Source organism: Mustela lutreola, chromosome 9 (genome assembly GCF_030435805.1).
Source record: "Mustela lutreola isolate mMusLut2 chromosome 9, mMusLut2.pri, whole genome shotgun sequence".
Taxonomy (NCBI): Eukaryota; Metazoa; Chordata; class Mammalia; order Carnivora; family Mustelidae; genus Mustela; species Mustela lutreola.
In genome coordinates, this window is record NC_081298.1 from 133,327,206 (window position 1) to 133,349,329 (window position 22,124).

The 22,124-nt window shown below is 38.5% G+C and overlaps 1 protein-coding gene across 2 annotated transcripts in view; it reads left to right on the forward strand.

Annotated features, from left to right (window-relative positions):
- Nucleotides 1-22,124, forward strand: part of SMC6 (structural maintenance of chromosomes 6) — a 74,499-nt gene that overhangs the window by 4,093 nt on the left and 48,282 nt on the right. Inside the window, exons 2-8 of one of the 2 annotated variants that reach the window (XM_059132594.1) lie at nucleotides 3,415-3,557; nucleotides 5,228-5,345; nucleotides 7,476-7,581; nucleotides 15,040-15,176; nucleotides 15,773-15,834; nucleotides 19,533-19,613; nucleotides 21,291-21,392. In XM_059132594.1, the coding sequence (XP_058988577.1) occupies nucleotides 3,420-3,557; nucleotides 5,228-5,345; nucleotides 7,476-7,581; nucleotides 15,040-15,176; nucleotides 15,773-15,834; nucleotides 19,533-19,613; nucleotides 21,291-21,392 (744 nt within the window). In that variant the 5' untranslated portion in view covers nucleotides 3,415-3,419. Of the gene's footprint in view, nucleotides 1-3,414; nucleotides 3,558-5,227; nucleotides 5,346-7,475; nucleotides 7,582-15,039; nucleotides 15,177-15,772; nucleotides 15,835-19,532; nucleotides 19,614-21,290; nucleotides 21,393-22,124 lie in introns of those variants that run through there. The other variant, XM_059132595.1, reaches the window with a different exon arrangement.

Below are 22,124 nucleotides of genomic sequence, written 5' to 3' on the forward strand. Positions count from 1 at the left end.
TTTATTTATTTATTTGACAGACAGAGATCACAAGTAGGCAGAGAGGCGGGGGTGAGGGGTGGGGTGGGGGGGGAAGCAGACTCCCTGCCGAGCAGAAAGCCCCATGTGGGACTTGATCCCAGGACCCCGAGATCTTGACCTGAGCCAAAGGCAGAGGCCTTAGCCCACTGAGCCACTCAGGCGCCCTACATTGACTCTTATTAAATAGTTTGAGAACTAGCTTGGATTTTTAAGTTTTGTTTGACTTGCTTAAGAGATTCAAAATTAACATTCGATTATTAAAAGAACAGATGTTGAATATTATGTAATTATGACTGTCATGCTGATACTGTCTCAGGCATTTGTTTAGGTTAAATGTTCTTCAGATTTGATCTAATAAATACCATAGGGTATTAGGCTGTAGATGCAAAGACTCAGGTCTAGAACTTGACCAGAGCTCCTTCCTTAGCCTCAGTGACACATGGGATGAGTGGCAATTTTGGCGTTCCACGTGGCTTCTGTGTACTTTACCTCTCTGGGCAGGGGTAAAAGGTCTCATGGAATACTACCCAAAGGAAAATGGGAGTAAGTAGCACCCTGTAACTGCCTGATCAGACATCTAGGCTACCCAGGTGGGCCCCACTGACACCATTATCATGGCTCTCTATTTGGGCTACATAGCATTCTCTGACACTAGCCCAGTTGGGCTCCTTATGGCCTTAAAAGGTGGAAGTCCAGGCTACCTGCTTGGCTTTTGCTAGTGTGTGTGTTGTTGGGAAAGTAGAAGGAGCATCACAGTTGTTGGGGTTTTTTTTGTTTTGTTTTGTTTTTTGTTTGTTTGTTTTTGTTCATTTGTTTTGGTTTGCTTTTTGTTTTGTGGTATTTGGTATTACTGTCTAAAAGTTTTCTTTCTTGTTAGGATGCCCTTTTTCTGGTCCTTCGGCTAGAGAGAGCAAGCTTTCATTAGCCCCTTTTTTCCCCCTGCACCTGTTGTGTTTCTCCCAGTTGCTGTCTTCTCCAAGTCTGGTGTATTTGAGGCAAAACAAAAACTCAGGGAACTCATCATGATGTCATTCCTTGTGTCCTAAGGTCCCTGGCCAATCCGTCGCCTTCTCATTCAGAGTTGTCTTATGTTTGTTATATATGTAATTTCCAAAGTTTTTAGTTTTGCCCAGCAAGAGGAATAGGGAGAAGTATATCTATTCCATTTTCCTAGAAGTGGAAGCCTCTGATTGCTTTTTTAACTTGCAGTTCGAGAGAAAGAATAAAAGATTGACCCCTAGACCCACTGTATATCCTTTATATTTGTTGTATAAAAAATATGAATAGGGGCACCTGGATGGCTCAGTGGGTTAAAGCCTCTGCCTTCGGCTCAGGTAATGATCACAGGGTCCTGGGATCAAGCCCCACATGGTGCTCTCTGCTCAGCAGGGAGCCTGCTTCCCTTCCTCTCTGCCTACTTGTGATCTCTCTCTCTCTCTCTCTCTCTCTGTCAAATAAATAAATAAAATCTTAAAAAAATATATATGAATAAACATTAAAATATTCCCATTAAGGAAAATCTAGATCTAATAAAGTAAAGATCTAGTTTTTGAAGAAAATATTTCCAAGTTTAATTAAATAGAATTTGCATGAAGGAGACATGACTATAGTTACAAAACATAAGGTAATCTTTTGTAGTAACTGTGAGGTTTTGCAAAATAAAATTACAGAAAAATTGATTCAGGAGGATATAGTGAACCTGTAAAAACTGGTGTACAAGAAAGTAATTTAAGTGATTTTATGAAGTTAACTTTTAAGCAGTCTCCACTTTGTAATAGCTTTAATTCTACTTCTTTCTGTCTTGGAAAAAACATTTAATTTGTCATGCAGTAGCAGTGATTTCAGAGCCTTAAAAGGATGGGAAAACCACTAAGTTCATTTAATGAGACATGCATTGTGAAAATAACCAACCCTTGGGGTGCCTGGGTCGCTCAGTTGGTTAAGTGGCTGCCTTTGGCTCAGGTCATGATCCCAGGGTCCTGGGATCAAGTCCTGCAGCATTGGGCTCCTTGCTCAGTGGGGAGTCTGTTTCTCCCCTTCCTGCCACTCCCCCTGCTTGTGCTTGCTCTTTCCTTCTCTCTGTGTGTCAAATAAATAAATTTTAAAAAAGATAACCAAGCCTGACAGAGATAGTTCCCCAAATATGCACAGATATTTCTGTAAGATTGTTTATATCCATATAAATTTGGAAAGCAGTGGGTTAAAAAATTAAACACTGTATGGATGTCTCTTCCTCTTTCACCCTCCTTTCCTTGCTCACTTTTCTTCTCCAGAGGCCCCATTTGGGTTCCTGCACATCTCTTGGGACACCACTCCGCCAGTCTCCCACTCTTCGGACACTAAGACTGGCTTTGTTGCCCTGTGTGCATATCATCACATAGGGCTGTCATCTCTAGTGAGGACAAACTGGAGTTCATCAGTCCAAAATCAAGAGAGAGAAAACCTCAGTTGCTCTCTTGCTGCCCAGTACCTGGTACAGACCTTGTTGCTATGGTATAGTACTTGAAGGACTTAAATGGATCAAGACCAGAGCTATTCTTCTTGTTCTTTCCTTGTATCTGAGACATTTTTGATTACCTATATTGTGTATTTTTCTCTTCGTTACTCAGCAAATAGTTATTAAGTACACATCGTAAGTCTAAACTGTATTTTATAGAGAAAATAAAAGCCGCTATCAGTAGGCATAACATTTAAGTCAGGTTTGACTTGAGGTGCAGTTTTCATATGTTCAGAAAATCTTGTGTAATTTTAAATACATTAGTTTTCTAGGCATTAATTTCATAGTACATTGGTTTAAAAAAAAGACAGCATGGACTACTTCTTTAGGGAATGATTAAGGGAAACTACTTATAGTTTTATCTGAAAAATCAAATGATTGCTGTGGGATAATTTCAGAAGGTATTATGACATCTCTGTTAGATCTAGGAAACTAGAAACTATAGTTTCACAAAATCTTTTACCATTTGTCCGTTCAGGAGTCAGAACTTTCAGGGAGGCCCATATCAATAAAATCTTGGCCATGAATAACTCTGAAGTAAAATCAACTAGTGTAGCATATGCACATGATTTAAAAAGATGACAACATACATTTATTACCTTATACTTCTGCAGGTTAGAAGTCTGACATGACTCCTGGGGCTAAAATTGAAGTGGCGGTCAGGCTGTGTTTCTTTCTGAAGACCTGAGGGGAAAATCTATTTTGTTGCCCTATTTTTTGTCTTATGGCCTCCTCCTCCTCTATAGATGATATTTCAACTTTCTTAAAAGTAAAAACTAATGGACATAGTACTTAAAACTTAAGCTTTGTCTCCTTTATTTTGTTAAGTTTAATATGTATGGAACAATCATATGGATTTCTTGATTTACTTCATTGTTACTCTAATACATGTTCAGACCTGATGGCCAAAAGAAAGGAAGAAAATTTCTTCTCTCCTGAAAATGCCAAAAGACCGAGACAAGAAGAGTTGGATGACTTTGACAAAGACGGTGATGAAGATGAATGTACAGTTTCTTTCACTAATGGTACCTCTACTTTGGTAAGTGAAAATTTGGGGCCTGGCGTGGTTCTTGCATCTCGTTTATATGTCATATTCTTGATAATTCAATATTAGGGAAGGCAGTATGATTTTTAAAAAACCAACTAAGGTGAAATAATACGACTTCTCTTGACATTTATGTTAACTATTAGAATCAGTTGGTAAAGAAAACAAAGAGCTTGTTCTTTGGAATGATCAGTAAGTGTGACAACCCTCTAACAAAGCTACCAACGGAAGAAAAGAAGAAAGGCACAAATTACTGGTAACAGGAACAAACCTGTAACATCAACCCTTTAGAAGGTTTCAGAAGGACAATAGGGGATGTGACGTGACATGATGTTCAAAATCAATTGTTACTGAGGAAGTGCAAATTAAGACCACAATGAGATATCACTACACACCCATCAGAATGTGTGAAATTAAACATGACAGCAGTGACAAGTGCAAATGTTGGCAAGGGTGCAGAGAAACCGGATTATTCATGGATTGCTGGTGGGAATGTAAAATGATACAGCTACTCTGAAAAATAGTTTGGCTGTTCTTTATTTTACTTTATTTTATTTTATTTTTTATTTAACATGCAACAACAGCCTACCATAAAATCCAGCATTTATCCCAGAGAAATGAAGATATACCTTCACACAAAAATCTATACATGAATGTTTATAGCAGCTTTATTTATAATAGCCCAAAACTGAAACAACCCAGGTGTCATTCATTGAGCGAACAGTTAAACACTGTGGTACATTCATACCATGAAAAACTACTTAGCAGTGAACCCCCGGTGTAGGCAACAATAGTCATTTCTATACCATTTGTGAAGTGACAGTGTTACAGAAATTGAGAACAGATTAGTGGAGCAGGAGTTAAGATAGAGGTAGATTGGGTGGGATGTGGCTTGGCTATAAAAGGGGCAACGTGAGGAATCCTTGTGGTGTTGGAAATGTTCTATATCTTGACTGGATCAATGTCAGTATCCTGTTGTGATACTGTACTACAGTTTGTAAGATTTACTGTGGGTGGAAACGGAGTAGAGAATTCACAGGATCCCTCTATTCTTGCAACTGCATCAGTTAGATCAGAATAAAAATTTACTTTAAAAAGTCTTCAACCATAATTTCCAATATTCTGCTCATACAAGGATGTGTCTATGCTTTTTAATAAGATGGTGTCCAGAAAAGAGAAACCAGGAGTTTTTAAACACACTGTTAAAAAAGATTTAAAAATGTGACTGTATCAGTAGTTCTCAATCAAGGGGAGATTTTGCAACCCCTCACCTTTCGTGGGGACATTTAACAATGTCCAGATATTTTTTTGGTTGTCACAACTTGGGGTTAGATGTGTGCTACTAGCATCTCGTGGGTACAAGGTAGGGATATTGCTAAAATTCTCAAAATGCACCAGGCAGCTCTCCTCCAACAAAATAATTATCTGACTCAAAACATTAGCATTGTCCTATTGAGAAACTATGTGATAACAATTATTAGATCCTTGAAGGACTCTAGAATGAGTGATTACTCATAGAAGGTTCCCATTCATTAATCACTTACTATAACTTTTTTCTTTAATTACACCGCTGAACTTTCTCCAAATGTTTAGATGGTTATAGTGGGTTTATTAGATTAATTGTTTTCTCTCTCCCTCCCCCCCCCCTTTTTTTGGGTTAATAGACTGCAGCAGAAGTTGGAATAATTGAGAGTATTCAGCTAAGAAACTTTATGTGTCATTCGATGCTTGGACCCTTTAAATTTGGTTCTAATGTCAACTTTGTTGTTGGTAACAATGGAAGTAAGTGCTTTTGTCCTCCTCCTTATTTGACTTTGAGCAGTACTTTACAGTTAGAATGCATTAACTTTTGTAAAAAGGTAACTGAATGCTGATAAATCTAAGTTTTAGATCTATAAACTTACAGTCATGAGTATTTTCAGTATTTGCTGTCAGTTTACACTTTAAGAAAATTAGGAGTTAACTGTCAGTTTATTATTTATGTAGTAAGAATAAACATTTCCTGCTTACTTTTTTTTTAATCCATTTGTTTTGAAATTCATACCCTAGAAGAGTGGACAAGCAACCCTCATTATGATTGAGGCAGCCTTGCATCTTACATCTATTCAATGTTATGACAGAGCCCAAACAGAGTGCCATGAGAATCCAAACATGAAAGAAACTAATTCTCACTGTGGCCAATGAAACTTGGAGAGGAGGTGGTATTTGTGGTGGCACTTGAATGAAAATGACAGATTGTGCAGATCTCACTGGGGAAGAAGAGTCTGAGATGTTTCAGGCAAAGATTGCTCATCAGCACAGGTTTGAAGGAGTAGAAATAGACGTGCATGGACAGTGGTGAACAACCTTATATGGCTTTGTCATATCCTACATGATAGGGAGGGGTAGAAGCTGACACTGGAGAGTCCTGTTGTAGGTGACATTGGTGAGAATCTTCAATGCCATGATAAGGATTTTTGTGTTATGTTCAAAAGTCAGTGGAGAACCAGTTAAAGTTTATGAGTAAGGGATGACATGGTCAAGATTTGTGAAACAAAGTGGCCATGTTGTAGAGAATGGATTAGAAGGGGAGAGACACAGGGGTTAAAAAGACCTGTTAGGCAGCTTTTGTGATGGACCCGCCAGGCCTGAGCTGTTGACAACTTAATTGAGCCATACACGGAGAGGAGGCTTGTCAGAGCCTGCAGCTGGTGGTGTGCTAGAAGGGACCTTAGGCCTGTGCAGCTCTGAATTCTGTTGAGTGTTTAGTAGGTGTTCTTTGTTTCTCCTGTGCTATATTCGGTCAAGAGGAAAATGTTATAAGAAGGAGAGAATGGACAGAGGGATCCAGTGCTACTGGGAGGTCCCACAGGATAAGAAATAAGGAAAGGCTGATAGGTTCTGCAATTAGGTCTTTTCTTTGTTTTTGTTTTTAATTTTGAAGCAGTGATTTTATTAATAAAACTGAGAGAAGAAGAAATAATGCAAATAGTGGAGGCATTGAATTTGGAAATGAACAAGCAGAGATTTAGAGACTCAAAAGGCATTCCAAGAACTAAATCAGGTTAACCAGTGGTATATTTGGGTTAATTTGGGTTATATTGTGGAAAATGATGGCCTCGTAAGAGTTGATTTAATTGGTTGATTGTGGAGTTCAGAAAATGATTACATATCCTGGGTAATTGTTTAGATTTTGAAATTTCAGCTTGTGATATTTTATATCTGTTGGCATAGGAAGAAGTGTACCTTTCAGAGAGCTAGGAGATGAATAATTTTCAAATTATGAATAATAATTGTCAAAATATTACACAGAAACATTCCATCTGTATGACTGATGATTTTTTCATATTTAAGTTCATTCATTTGTTAAATAGCAGAGTGCCTATGATGGGCTGCTCTTGGAGATATTGAAGAAAACAAACAGCATTGAAGAAAACAAACAACATCCCTGTCCCTGTGGGGCTTGTTTGCATTCAAGGGTTGTTAAAAATAGTTTCTGACTTCTCTGAATTTGTGGAAAAAGTAAATTATGCCTAAATTAGAATGTAATAAAAATCAGGTGAATCAAGTATACATGTGTAATTAGAAAGATAGACTCGTTTTTAATAGGCTGATGGACCAAGATGCAACAGTGAGACTTGTAGGTTGAAAAGATAGCAACCATTTTTTCCATTTCCCTGTTAGTGCCAAAAATTTGATTCCTGAATCATACTAATTTTTTTCTAGTAGCGGCAGCTAAATATCTCATGATAGGTATAAATTTTTTAAGTTCGCTGAAAGAAAATGATAATGGAAGTGTAACAGTTCATTTCAGGGTTAGAACTAATTTACATTTTCATTCAGAAATCTTTGTGCATCAAATGGGAGGAGTCAGCCTTTTTATTACTCTCTCTTTAATGAGTGTGATTTTTTTTTCAACACCTGTCTCGTTAGGTGGGAAGAGCGCAGTACTCACAGCTCTCATCGTCGGCCTTGGAGGAAAAGCTGTCGCTACTAATAGAGGCTCTTCTTTGAAAGGTTTTGTGAAAGATGGACAGAAGTAAGTGTTTGCGTTCTACATGGATTTTTCAATTCTTTAGTAAGAAGCAGCTTACTGTAGATTTGTATAAACATGGTAGGAAATGGACTGATTTCCCAGAACTAGAGCAGAACAGTCCTCTTTTTCCATTCCTTTCTCTTGGTCCCTGTTGCCTGCGTGGCCTCTGTTGTCATTACTCTCTCCAGACAGAAAGCTTGTGTAAGGTATTTCCATGTGCCTGCCCTCTTATACTCTTGTTTCTTTTACCTTTTTGGAAGAAAGAACTAACAGTGATAAATCTGCATTATTTCTGTTTAAAGGAATATTTATAAATAATGGACTTTCCTGGCTTTTGACCCAAACTTCACTAAGTCCGTATTAGTATGATACAGGCAAAAGAGTCCATGACCAGCCAAGGGTCCCTGCAAAATTTCTGCCTCCAGTCCCTAAGAATTCCTAAAAAGTATTCTGCTCTCTGTCTTTGATTTTACGTCCTTTACTCAGGTGGTTTGCCAATGCGTTCGATTTGAGGACCACATCCACACATCTATTTGTGGTCCATCTTGACCCTTGGAGAATGGTCATGTAACTACCCTTATTGGCTCTCTGCTTACATTTTATTCTTTCTTTCTTTTTTTTTTTTTTTTTTTTAAGATTTTATTTATTTATTTGAATGAGAGAGCACAAGGGTGGGGGGAGCAGAGGGATAAACCCGACTCCAAGTGAGCACGGAGCGCGGTGTGGGGCTCAATCCCACAGACCTGAAATTATGAGCCGAGCTGAAATCAAGAGACGCTTAACCGACTGAGCCACCCAGGTGACCCATTTCTAATTCTTTTTGATGTAGCTTGCCTTCATGTAACTTTTTCTTAATTCCCTAGTTTGCATTGTCTTAGACTTAGGTCCTTTTGCCCATTAAGACCACTCTTCAGGCTGATCTTTTCTTTTCTTTTTCTTTTTTTTTTTTTTTTTAAAGATTTTATTTATTTATTTGACTGACAGAGATCACAAGCAGGCAGAGAAAGGCGGGGAAGCAGGCTCCTGCTGAGCAGAGAGCCCGATGCGGGACTCGATCCCAGGACCCTGAGATCATGACCTGAGCCGAAGGCAGCGGCTTAACCCACTGAACCACCCAGGTGCCCTGATCTCCTTTTCTTAATACAACTTCAAGTAACTCTGAAGGGATCCTTGCGTCTCCAAAAAACTGGAAGCCCAAAACTCTGTTATACTAGCTCTCAGAGTGAGGCTGCCTGCATCTCTCGTTTCTCTCTTGCATGCCCCATGCCTAGAACCTCTGGAACTTTGAGAATTAAGTGATCTTTTTTCGTATAATAGACTTTCCTTCTGCTCAGTGTCATATCCATGTCACTTCAGTTTTATTACTAAAATATAGAACAGGGATGGGCTGTAAACCAGGACTGCAGTTTTTTCATGTATCTCTCTGAAAACCATGGGAATCTTAACCCTAAGCCAGAGTTCCAAGTGGACACAGGAGAAGGGGTGAAGATACACAGAAAATAATTTCCCATGCTGTATGGCCTTGGAAACAAACTACTTGGTAACAAACAGCATATTTTCTGTCTCTCCTTATCTTATTTGGGTCCCAGCCTAGCAAGGTCTTCTCCTCTCCGTAGTCCCCAACCAAATGATATCTGATGTCAAATATAAGTTATTTCAACATTTTTAATGGTCCCAGCTCTGTTTCAATTCATTATACTTAAATATACATATCTTCGTTGTCCAAACAATCACATGCTCTGCCTAGCCAGATAACACATTGCTCCTTCAAATAGGAACTTCGAGGTAGAAAAAAAAAATTTTTTTTTCTGTACCACTGAATGTTTTATGTCTTGGTTAAATTTTTGTTTGTTTGTTTTTTTGTTTTTAGCCACTTGGGAAATATCTGGACCCAAACAGAAACTTCTTTCTGAGACTTGTCCTCAGAATATCACTTAAAAAAGGAAAAGTCCAGCTTACATGAATCACCAACTTTCAAGGATATAGCTGCCTGTAGATAGGAATATTAATGTATTTTAAACAGTTAATAACAGTTAAAAGCTTTTCCTGAGCTCAATCTCCTTTTTACTGACCTTGTCTGAAAAAGTAGCTTTAAAACAGCTTTTTCAAACCCATTACTATTCTTCTAAGTCATCCCTTCTTCATTTAAAATGTTTCATATCTGTGAATTTCATGGTGCGCCTTGTTGGCTCAGTCAGTTGAGGGTCTGACTCTTGATTTCGTCTCAGGGGTTGTGGGATGATCTCAGGGTTGTGGGATCCATCCAGCCCCATAATGGGCTCCACGCTCATTGGGGATTCTGCTTCTCCCCCCGCCCGCTTCAAACCTCACTTATGAGCGTGCATGCTCTCTCTCCCACAAATAAGTCATTTTAAAATAAATGATTAAAATATTCAGTATCTGTGAATTTCTTCTTATTTTATATTCTCTGGTTCTGTCATCACTTTTTTACAGAATCAGCTCATGGAGCTTTTCAGTTTAGTCTTAGTCGATTCTGTATCTAAAATCGTGGCTGTCCCACTTTGCCTGAAGAAGGTCTGTTGGTTTGGCTCAGGTTCAAGAGAGTCCTTGGGACTCTCCTCCCCACTGCTCCCCACCCACCCCTGCCAAACATTACACTCCCCGTTGGTAGCACCTGGGCTCTCAGTTGGGGGTTTCAGCTCTCTGTAGCAATGCTTGTCCTGTGAGGTTCAGAGAACTGTGCCCTGAGGTACTTTACCTGGGAGTCGGCCCTCTGTCAGCCACCAACCCTTTACAGTGGTGCTGGGGCCTAATGCAGCTCCTCTGGAAACCTCTCTCAGTGATCCAAGGTCTCATGCCCCTTGTTATTCAGGTTCTTCTTGAACATGTTTAGTTCACAGCTTTTTCCCCTGGCCTTCCGAATACTAGCCCTGGTGACTTTGGGATCTTCGCAGCAGTCCCATTTCTGACATCAGTTGTGCCGTTGGGAGTGGGTTATGGAGGGACAAAAACTCATACTCTCCTACTCTGCATTTCTGATTGATTCAGTCAAGGCTGCAGAACTTCCTGCAGATGAGCTAGCTACCCAGGGACAGAGCAGATGCGTCGTAGTTTTACACGGCCTGTTCCTTGTTCCTTCTTCCCGTTGGTCTGCTGGTCCAGATACCTCTGTGCAGATCGATTTTTTTCCCGAGTTGAGAAAGAAGCCACGTTCTTTCTGTGGCACTACTGGTTTGTGTTGTCATTCTGAAAGAACTCCCATGGATAGTCTCTTCACTTAAGGGTCTCCCATATTTACAGACATTGGGCTCCATGGCTCTTAACCGCAATTCAGGATGAGCTACATCAGGATGGTGAGGAGACAGCAGTTAGTGCCCAGTAAAGTTGTCCGTGTCTCTCCTTGTACAGGTGTTTTGAGCAGTTATTATGGAACTTTTCTCCTCAGCCATAGTATTTTTTGAAAAACTTGCCTTTTTTTATCCAAATTCTGTCACAACGGGATACCAGTGCCTCCAAAGTTCTAACAATACTAAAGGTATGTAAATACAAGGAGTAGCTAGGAATGAAAAGAATAAAGTAGATGTTTGCTGTCGATCAAGAGAGGTGTTTAATGATTCAGAGAGGAAATATACATAGTCACTTTATTTTTAATTTTCTATTTAAGTTTAGTTTAATTAACATATAGTTTCTTAGTTTCAAAGGTAGAATTTAGTGCTTCATCAGTTGCGTATAATGCCTAGGGCTCATTGCATTAATTGCCCTCCTTAATGTCCATCAGCCAGTCAACCCCATCCTCTCACCCGCCTCCCCTCCAGCAACCCTCAGTTCGTCTCTGTTGTTAAGAGTCTGTTATGGTGGGATCGGGAGGGAGACAAACCATAAGTGACTCTTAATCTCACAAAACAAACTGAGGGTTGCTGGGGGGAGGGGGGCTGAAAGAAGGGGGGTAGGGTTACGGACATTGGGAAGGGTATGTGCTATGGTGAGTGCTGTGAAGTGTGTAAACCTGGCGATTCACATACCTGTACCCCGGGGGATAAAAATATATTATATAGTTTATAAAAATAAAAAATTTAAAAAAAAAGAAATTCATGGACATTTGTAAAAAAATAATCAGTGGATTATTTTAAAATTTTTAAATAAAAGTCTAATCATTGAAATAAAAAAAAAAAAAGAGTCTGTTATGGTATATCTCCCTCTCTGTTACCATTTTATTTTTCCTTCCCTTCCCCTGTGTTTATCTGTTTTGTTTCTTAAATTCCACATATGAGTGAAATCATATAATATTTGTCTTTTTCTGATTTTTTTCACTTAGCATAACATCCTCTGGTTCTGTCCATGTCATTGCAAATGGCAAGATTTCATTCTTCTTGATGGCTGAGTGATATTCCAATGCATGTATACACCACATCTTTATCTCTTCATCTGTCAGTGGGTGTCTGGGCTCTTTCCCTATTTTGGGTAGTATGGGCATTGCTGCTGTAAACATTGGGGTGCAGGTGCCCCTTCAAATCACTGTGTTTGTAGCCTTTGGATAAATACCTAGAGGTGCAACTGCTGGGTCATAGGGTAGCTCTATTTTCAACTTTTTGAGGAACCTCCATACTGTTTTCCAGAGTGGCTGCACCAGCTTGCATTCCCACCAACAGTGTGAGATGGTCCCCTCTTTCTCTGCATCTTCACCAACATCTGTTTTCCTGAGTTGTTAATTTTAGCCATTCTGACTGGTGTGAGGTGGTATCCCATTGTGGTTTTGATTTGTATTTCCCTGATGTCAAGTGTTACTGAGCATGTTTTCATGTGTCTGTTGGCCATTTGTATGTCTTCATACAAAGAAGAAACCAGAAACCAAACCAGTTTGGTTTCTGGTTTCTTCTTTGTCTTGTGCCCATTTCTTGACTGGATTTTTTGTTTTTTGGGTGTTGAGTTTGATAAGTTCTTTGTACATTTTGGATACCAGCCCTTTATCTGATAAGACATTTGCAAATATGTCCTCCCATTCTGTAGGTTACCTTTTAGTTTTGTTGACTGTTTCCTTTGCTATGCAAAAGCTTTTTATCCTGATGAAGTCCCCATAGTTCATTTTTGCTTTTGTTTCTCTGTACTCACTTTATTTTTTAAATGTTTTCATGAGGTGCATTCACTTAATACTAGGTAATCATATTAGCTAGTGAAATAAAATATTTTTTCTCCTTACGGTAGGCCAGTTGCCCTTCCCCTACTATACTTCAGTTAATGGTTTACAGCCTTGAGTATTTATTAAAACCAACTCAGGAGCTTTTAAAAATCCTATTAATTACAATTTTTCAGGAACGTATCTGTCCTAATTATGTATTTCTGATTTAAACACCCCCCCCCCCCAGCTTAGAGTAGTTGAGAAAAGGTGATTTATTAGAAAGATTCAGAGATATGTGTCTTAGAACCTGCAGGGAAGAAGTACAATTGGGTCTCATGAGTGACTGGAATTGAGAGAGCTCAGAACCAAGTATTACCTGCTCTGGGCCTTTCTGTTTTGTGTCTCTGCCTTTCTGTGTCTTTGTCTGTAGGCCTCTGTCCGCCACTCCCTTCTTTTAGATCCATGCTGCAGCTCCTCTGCTGTCCCACCCTGCCTCACCCCCTCACTTGATGGGCGATGCAGTGTTTTACTCCCTTCCCTATTTCTCCTTATGACAAGTGTGTGGGTTTGTAAATGTGTTTCTCTCATCTCTGGAGTATGTGTTCTCTTCCTTATAACTTATCCAGGTCTTTGTTACTCTGTGTCCTCGTGTGTGCACTCACTGACCTCTTACTGCCCTTGTCTGTGGGGCAGTGCATGGAAGGAAGGGCCCTTACATTCTCTTTGTCTCAGATTCAGTGCCAATGTCTGTGGGTGTGTCTGTCTGTCTTGGTGGTTTCCCAGGTTTCTCCATTGTATGCTTTTGCTGCTGTCCTCTGGTCAGGGGGTAATGTCGCAAACTGGTTTCTCTGGTCCTCAGAGGCCTCAAGGAATCACTAGCTCTTGACTTGGTTGTGCCTTCATTTGGGTTTGTTGATAAAACTTTTCACTATGAAGTAATCTAGATTTATGGAAGTGTTGCAAAGATTGTATAGTTTCCTGTATGACCTTCATCTAATTTTTCTTAATATTGACAGCTTAAGTAACAAAGTTACTTTTACCAAAGCTATGTGGTTCACCTTGGTATTACTGAGGAACCTATAGACCTTATTTGAGTTTTACCAGTTCTTCTTAATTTGAATTCTTAAAGAAGAGAATCTGTTTCAGTTTGTGTCAGATTTCTGTATTTAGTTCAGTCCCTGGGAGACAGGGTGGGGACTCATGTCTGCTGAGCCCTGTCTTTCTGCTTGAGCACTCCCGGAGAAGAGGGTGAGAAGATGAAACCTTTGAGTGTGCCTACTGTAATTTAACCAGCTTATAGTAAAGTTTATTTTGAGTATGTTTTTCTGCAGTTCCTACAAATGGGAGCACTTTGGGAATATGATTACAAATTCATGAAAACAAATACTATTAAAGATTTTATTTAATTACCCGTTGAAGTAGTTTCACATTAAGGGACTTTAGGATTTTGACAGATGTTCGTATGAGCAAGGAAAAAAAGAATTGTCTGCTTTTATGTTTAAGGAAGTTTTAAAATATTTAGTAATGTACCGCATGAACATTGTCTTTCTACTAATCTTACTTTAACAAAAGTGGAAAAATAAAGATTGATATTTTTTTCCATAATGTATTAAAATATGTACTTCTTTAAAACTTCAAAAATAATTTTTCTGTAATCTGATAAAACTTCAATCATTTGTTTCTTGATACCAACATCATTTTTTTTTTTCATTTTTTTTATTGCCAAGTATTTGAAAGAATAAAGTTGCTTTCTTGGATGCTGATGCTCTTAGAAAATATTATTATTTCCCCATAATTGTTACTTAATCATTCTTAAAGGTCTGCTGTCAGTGTAATGCTTTGTTATGTAATTTAGAGTAGTCAGGCAGTATAGTAATACTCATTGCCCATAGGAAAATGTATAACTTATCTACATGACTTGAAACAACCAAACTTAAATGGTTTTAGGGCACCTGGGTGGCTCAGTCGGTTAAGTGTCTGACTTCAGCTGAGGGTCCTGGAGTTGAGCCCCACATGGGGCCCCCTGCTCAGTAGGTAGTCTCTTGTCCCTCCCCTTCTCTCTGCTCCTTCCCCCACTCGTGCTCTCTCTTATTCTCTCAAATAAATAAATAGAATATTTAAAAAAGTGGTTTTTATGTGAATGTGGTATTTCTATTATAGGTAAGGTAGTCAGTGTTTTTGTGTCTTATTCTCAACTTCACTTTTTTGTTAGGTGTGGTATCTTCAACGTTGTTCTGTATAGCCTGTCAGCCATCAATCGCTTGTGTAAAGCTACTTCGCAAATGAATTGGGCAAAATACTTTGGAGGTTTTGAAAATTATAGTAACCTAGTATTGAAATTGCACTGTGTCTTCATGTGACTTAGCTTAACCTTCTTGCTTCAGCTCAGCTGATATCTCAATAACATTACGGAACAGAGGAGATGATGCCTATAGAGCAAATGTGTACGGCAACTCTATAGTCGTGCAGCAGCACATCAGCATGGATGGAAGTCGGTCTTATAAACTAAAAAGTGAAACAGGTTTGTTATGAGTGTCTTTCCATTTCATATAACATGCAAGTAAATATTCAGCTAGAGCAAAGTGATTGCTCAGGTATTCATTGAAAGGGAATTTCCTCCCAAACTCTTGAAACCTCTGTCTCGTCATGTGATCGGTCGGCTGCATGTGTGACATACACGGGATGCTGTACGGACACGCACCCACAGGTGTTTGACCCCAGGACACGTACGGCAGGACCACGGTTATCAGAGCCTGGGGTCCCCTTGAAACGAGCTGCGCTGCTTTGTTCTCACCTGCGGGCCTCCTTCCACCCCCGTAGTTGTTCTCACACATGGAGAGGGGGCTTAGTCAACGGTGGAAAAGGACAGGAAGGAAGAAGCGAAGCCATAGATGAGAAGGAGAAGCAAGTGTTTCGCTGCAGGGGGAAGAGGAGCACTGTCCTCTGCCGTGTGCCTGGCTCGGAACGCAGGCGGCCTGCGGCTCTCTCCCATGTGTGCCTGTTCTTAAGGACATGATAAAGTAGTTAATGTTTGTATTTGCGAATGAGTGCTTATTTTTTTGTCTGTATTTTTACCCTAGAAACAGTCTGGTCATTTTATGTATTTCTCTTAACCAGGTACCGTGGTTTCTACTAGAAAAGAAGAGCTGATTGCGATTCTTGATCATTTTAACATACAGGTAATTGCTAAATTTTCATTTAAGAGTAACTGGTCACTCTCATGTGATTTCATTCGTAGTGTCGAAAGAATTAAAATGGGCTCCTGTGAGTAAACTGACTGTAGGACAAACATGTACAACTATTGTTAGCAACGTTGCTTAAAATTTACTAATTCAGCAGGAATTTTCAGTGCCTACTAGAACACCTGTGATTTGAAAGAGGAGTCAAGAACATCTAGTCTATACTGGTACAGGCTAAAATAGATGTTAAATAAAGGCTATAAAGTTTCTTTGCTTTCTGCGATCCTAGTCAGAATAGCATCATAGTTTTCTAAATGCAGTGCTAAATTTTTGTAGATAAAAAGTTTATTCTAGAAACAGAAAGCCTTCTTTATGTATAGTTTTGGAGTTCCTGATCATACCTAAGGAGATCAGGCTCCAGTCCTTTCTGCTAAGATACTTCGAATAATTAGAAGTAGAGCATGTAGTCTTAGTAGTGCTGGAATTGTCTTTGGAGGTCATCTAATTCACCTTTATTTTCTAGGTGATAATAGAACTAGAAAAAGTAAATTTACCCCTACAGTGGTCTAGGCATGGTTGCTGGTAGAGCCTGGCTGGGGATCTGTGCATCCTGTTCCATTCTAATATGCCACCCTGCCTTAGTTACTCCAGGATGAAGAACACCAAGACGAGTCACCAAGGACAAAGAATAATTACGAATCTAGGCCTTTTTTCCAGTTTCGTTTAGAACAAAGCTATCCAGAAGATCTTTCTCTGATGGTAGAAATATTCTGTATGATGCTGCTCAGTGGGCCAGCCACTAATATATTGCTCTTGAGCACCTGAAATGTAGGACTAAGAAATCAGGTGTTTGATTTGATTTAATTAAGTGTAAAAAAAACTACATGTGGGTAGTAGCTTGTATATCAGGCAACAGAAGGTTAGAAAAATAATTATTAAAATCTAGAGAAAAGCAGATGTGTCAAATAAATTTGAGACTAGAATGCAGGACAATTTTTAAGCAGAATCAAGAAAACCAAAAGTGTATGGAATCGGGTGTTTGGGAGCATCTTGAAGGGCATCCAGTAGAGTTCTCACTGTCCACATTTACCCCCTGTCCCTCCAGCAAGTGCTTAAGTGGATTGTGGTGGAGAAATCACTTGTGCCTGAGACTTCTGAGTCCTTCTGCGCACAGCTCCATCAGGAAGTTTTTATTATGGAAAAGTTGAATAAAGCCTGTTTCTCTAAGCTCCCACTTCCTTGGGGAATATAAAAATATGTTTATTTCTTTTGAAATATTTGAAGATTGTTATCATAACTTCTTTAGTCCTTTTCTGGTATGCTGCATTTAACCAAAGGTTCGGGTTCATTGATCAACATATGGAAGGCCTAGAGCTACACTAACCTGTACAGTAACCACTCGCCACATGTGGGTATTGAGCACTTGAATGTGGGTGGTCCAAACTGACATGCACTACAGTGTGAGATACCCACTAGATTTGGAATACTTAATGCAAAGGAATAATCTCATTTTTATATAGGTATATGTTAAAATGATAATATTTTAGATTAGAATTATTTTATCTGTTCTTTTTTTTTTTTTAAGATTTTAATTTATCTATTTATTAGAGAGAACACAGAGCTAGAGAGAGAGAGAGAGAGAGAGAGAGCATGAGCAGGGAGGAAAGGCAGAGGGAGAGGGAGAAGCAGACTCCGTGCTGAGCAGGGAGCCCTATGCAGGGCTCCATCCTAGGACCCCGAGATCATGACCTAAGCCAAAGACAGATGCTTTAAACTACTGTGCCCCCCAGGTATCCCAGTTTTACCCATTTCTTTTTATATTTTTAATGTAGCTACTAGAAAATTTAAAATTATCTGTGTGATTTGCATTATGTATCTATTGGACAATGATGACCTAGAATAACCCAGAGGGAGGAGGATATTTAATGTCTTTAAGTACCTAATTTTATTTGTCCTCTGTCCCCTTCTTCTTCTTCTTCTTCTTTTTTTTTTTTTTTTTTGAAGATTTTATCTCTTTATTTGACACAGAGAGAGAGATCACAAGTAGGCAGAGAGAATGGGGGAAGCAGGCTCCCTGCTGAGCAGAAAGCTCGATCCCAGGACCCTGAGATCATGACCTGAGCTGAAGGCAGAGGCTCAATCCACTGAGCCACCCAGGTGCCCCTGTGCCTCCCCTTCTTATCCTTTCTCTGAAGTTTACCTGTTTGTGCTTGCTTTTTGCTTGCTCTAGTCTTAACAGGTAAAGCTGCAAGATTCTTACATAATCGCTGGACTATTAGGAACTAGGAACCCTATTTCAGGAACAATCAGAAAGATGTAGACAAAAGAATATAAATTTTAGTGAAGCTACTAATTCAAACTTGGTTAAAATCTCTGTTGGTAAAGCTAGTGCATTAGGTCTTATTTTTAAGAAGTCAGACGGAGTGTGAAATTAAGATACAGAGCAAAAATACGTGGCAGTCTGGTCTACCTATATAATGATAATAATAAAGTAACGTAGAGGTTTCTTTATAACCCTATAAATGTTTTTGTTATCTTAGAAGAGGACACCCAAAATTTTACTTAAAAAGTATTTGTGCTATTGAAGCGAGCACAAAATTTTATTTAAAAGGGACGATTTTTAAACCATTGTTATGCTAACAAAGTACATTTAGCATCTTACAGATGGCAAAATGACGAAGTTTAAAATTTTTTTATTTAGGGGCACCTGGGTGGCTCAGTGGTTAAATACCTGCCTTCAGTTGGGTCGTGATTTCAAGGTACTGGGATCAAACCCCATATTGGGCTCCCTGCTCGGTAGGGAGTCTGCTTTTCCCCCCTCCCTCTGCCTCTCCTGCCCCACCCCCTGCTCATGCTCTCTGTTCCTCAAATATATAAAACCTGAAAAAAATTTTTTTTTTAATTTTTACTCGTCCTACATATTCTGTAACTTGCAAATGGGATTATGTTCTAATACACAAATTACTTTCTTACTAAAACTAAAGATACCAATGAGTAATGATCTCGAATCTTTCTGAAACGAGTTTCATATATATATGTTTTAAACTTTCTCCCCTGTGCTTTGGTTGGTTACTGTACTTTACCATTATAGAACTATACTTTAGCTTGTTAGTTATAGGTAGTGCAGTTCAAGCAATGGCTTATTTAAAATGATTCCTTCCCCAAAAGGTAGAAATGACTTCAGCATTTCTGTTTATTTTACAATCATGAAGAAATAATAACAAGTGGAAAATCTGAAGAACTGCTGTAAGAAAAATAAACACTACTTGTCATCATAATTCTGATGAGAAATTAGTTGGACTTTCTGTATTCAGTTGGAGAAACTGACTTGCCCAGGGCTACATAGGGCCATGAAACACAAAAACCCAAGGCAGCTGAGGGCTTTACTCACTGTTGTCTGATTATTAACCAGTAGCATAGGAGTGACATTCTATAAAACAGGTAAAAGAAATATGCCTGTGCCCTCACTGAGTGGCAGAATAATTTTGTATATGGTATTTATTTTAGTATCATGAAGTAATGAAACCTTTTCTTCACATTAAGAAGTTCTAATATTTTTTCTTTGTATATTTACCTAAATACTCTAACCTTAGCCTTCTTGATGACACCGTTGGTGAATTGTATGCTATATTTCAGTTCATTTATTTTTAAGGTGTTAAAATGAAATAATCAAAAATAACCTCTCTTGTTTGTTTCAGGTGGATAATCCAGTTTCTGTTTTAACACAAGAGATGAGCAAGCAGTTCTTGCAGTCTAAAAATGAGGGAGACAAATACAAAGTAAGGAGCACCAAAGGAGATAGGAATTTATCAAAAAGAATACATTTATAGATAAACCATATCTACCGAACATAACTCTTGCTCACATAATAAATATTGAGTTGGGTTTTTTAAAGCCACCTATTTACAGTAATACTGTAGAACTAATTTAGGGAAGGTCTAAATATGATGGAAGTATAATTTTCTTGGTAAATTCTTGTTTTCACTTTTTGGCTTTAAATTCTGAGAGAATGGATTATTCTTTTTTAAAAGTTATTGTTATTTTTTTTTATTGTGTTATGTTAGTCACTATACAGTACATCGTTAGTTTTTGATGTAGTGTTCCATGATTCATTGTCTGCGTATAACACCCACGGCTCCATGCAATCTGTGCCCTCCTTAATACCCATCACTAGGCTCCCCAACTTTCCTGGAGACCATAATCTCTCATGATTTGTCTCCCACTCCCAATTTCTCCCCCTTCATTTTTCCCTTCCTTCTCCTAATGTCCTCCATGCTATTCCTTATGTTCCACAAATAAGTGAAACCATATGATAACTGATTTTCTCTGACTTATTTCACATGACTTCAGCATTTCTCCAGTCCTATCAGTGTTGATGCAAAAGTTGGGTACTCATCCTTTTTGTTGACTGAGTAATATTCCTTTATGTATATGGACCACATCTTCTTTATCCATTCATCTGTTGAAGGGCATCTTGGCTCTTTCCATATTTTGGCTTTTGTGGACATTGCTGCTATGAACACTGGAGTGTACACGGCCCTTCTTTTCACTACATCTGTATATTTGGGGTAAATATCCAGTAGTGCAATTTCTGGGTTATAGGGTCTATTTTTAATTTTTTTTTTTTTTAAAGATTTTATTTATTTATTTGTCAGAGAGAGAGCGAGCGAGAGCGAGCACAGGCAGACAGAGTGGAAGGCAGAGTCAGAGGGAGAAGCAGGCTCCCTGCGGAGCAAGGAGTCCGATGTGGGACTCGATCCCAGGACGCTGGGATCATGACCTGAGCCGAAGGCAGCTGCTTAACCAACTGAGCCACCCAGGCGTTCCTATTTTTAGTTTTTTAAGGAACTTCCTCACTGTATTCCAAAGTGGCTGCAACAACTTGCATTCCCACCAACAGTGTAAGAGGCTCCCTTTTCTCCACAATTTCTCCAACATTTCTTGCTTCTTGCCTTCTCGGTCTTTGCCAGAGAATGGATTATTTTAAAATTAATCTTTAAGGAAATTCAAGGGAATGATTGGCCATACATAATAACCTTTAAACTATAAATTATTTAGAAAGCTTACAAAATATTTGATGACGACTATTGCTATAACTTTTGAATGGGTTTCATTATTTCCTTTTCTAAAAATTCAAGATGTACCAAGATCAAGAATAGAGATGTTTTCTTTTTATTCATATTTGTTTAAAGAATGAAAGAATCAGTGAAAATGAGTTTTCAGGATGGTATTATTCTTACACCAGAAGTGTTTTCTTAACGTGGGTTTTTAAGAGCTATTGCAAACGAATGTATAGATATCAACAGAGTATATTAAGTAAATTTTAGGTGTGAAAACTTGAGTGTGTTTTTAATATCATTTTACATAATTGTTCAAATATTTTTGGAGACCAACAGATTTTTTTCAGTTCTGTGGAAATTTACAAACTCCTAATTGTGTTTTTCTTATTGATACAGTTTTTTATGAAAGCAACCCAACTTGAACAGATGAAAGAAGATTATTCATATATTATGGAAACAAAAGAAAGAACAAAGGAGCAGATAAATCAAGGAGAAGAGGTTTGTAAATACTTAATGCAGATAGTTTTGAGATCAGTCAAATTTATGTAGTACTTATAAGTGGTACTGTATAATTGTACACCTGTCTGTAGGTGTGTATCTGTATAAAACTAATGACACTTTCATACACTCTATGAAATATAGGACATGTGGTTTTTATATTCAGGGCATGTATCAGCCTTTACTTTTTTGTTTTGGCATAATGGGTATGTACACGTTTTCCTCTGTTAGGCCATAAACTAGAGGACAGAGCAGTATTTTACAGCTTAAGCCTTGATATATGACTAGTTGGTATTACAGTAAAGTATCACTAATTCCCACTATATGTAATTTAAAAAACTATAATATTTCTTTTGAATGCAAAATAAGCACATGCCTCAAGTTGATAAAAAACATAATATGCATTTGTTGTTATCTGTGGTAGATAACTCTTTCCTCACACTGGGGAAATGTTAACATTCACGAAGCACTGATGACTTGGTAGCACCTTTCACATCAGTACTCACCAGCTTGGCAGCTGTGTATACTTGTGTGAATCTGAAATTACTCAAGCCAGTGTGACTTTCTTAAATTTGGTTTTACATCTGCTATATTTTCTTCTTGTACTTTCATCAGATTCCTGAAGATCCAACCTTCTCTATGCTAATCAAGGACCTCAGAATCATAAGGCTTACATTTCAGCTTTTTCTCCTGTACATTGACTCTCACCAATTATTGTGATTCTGTATCTTG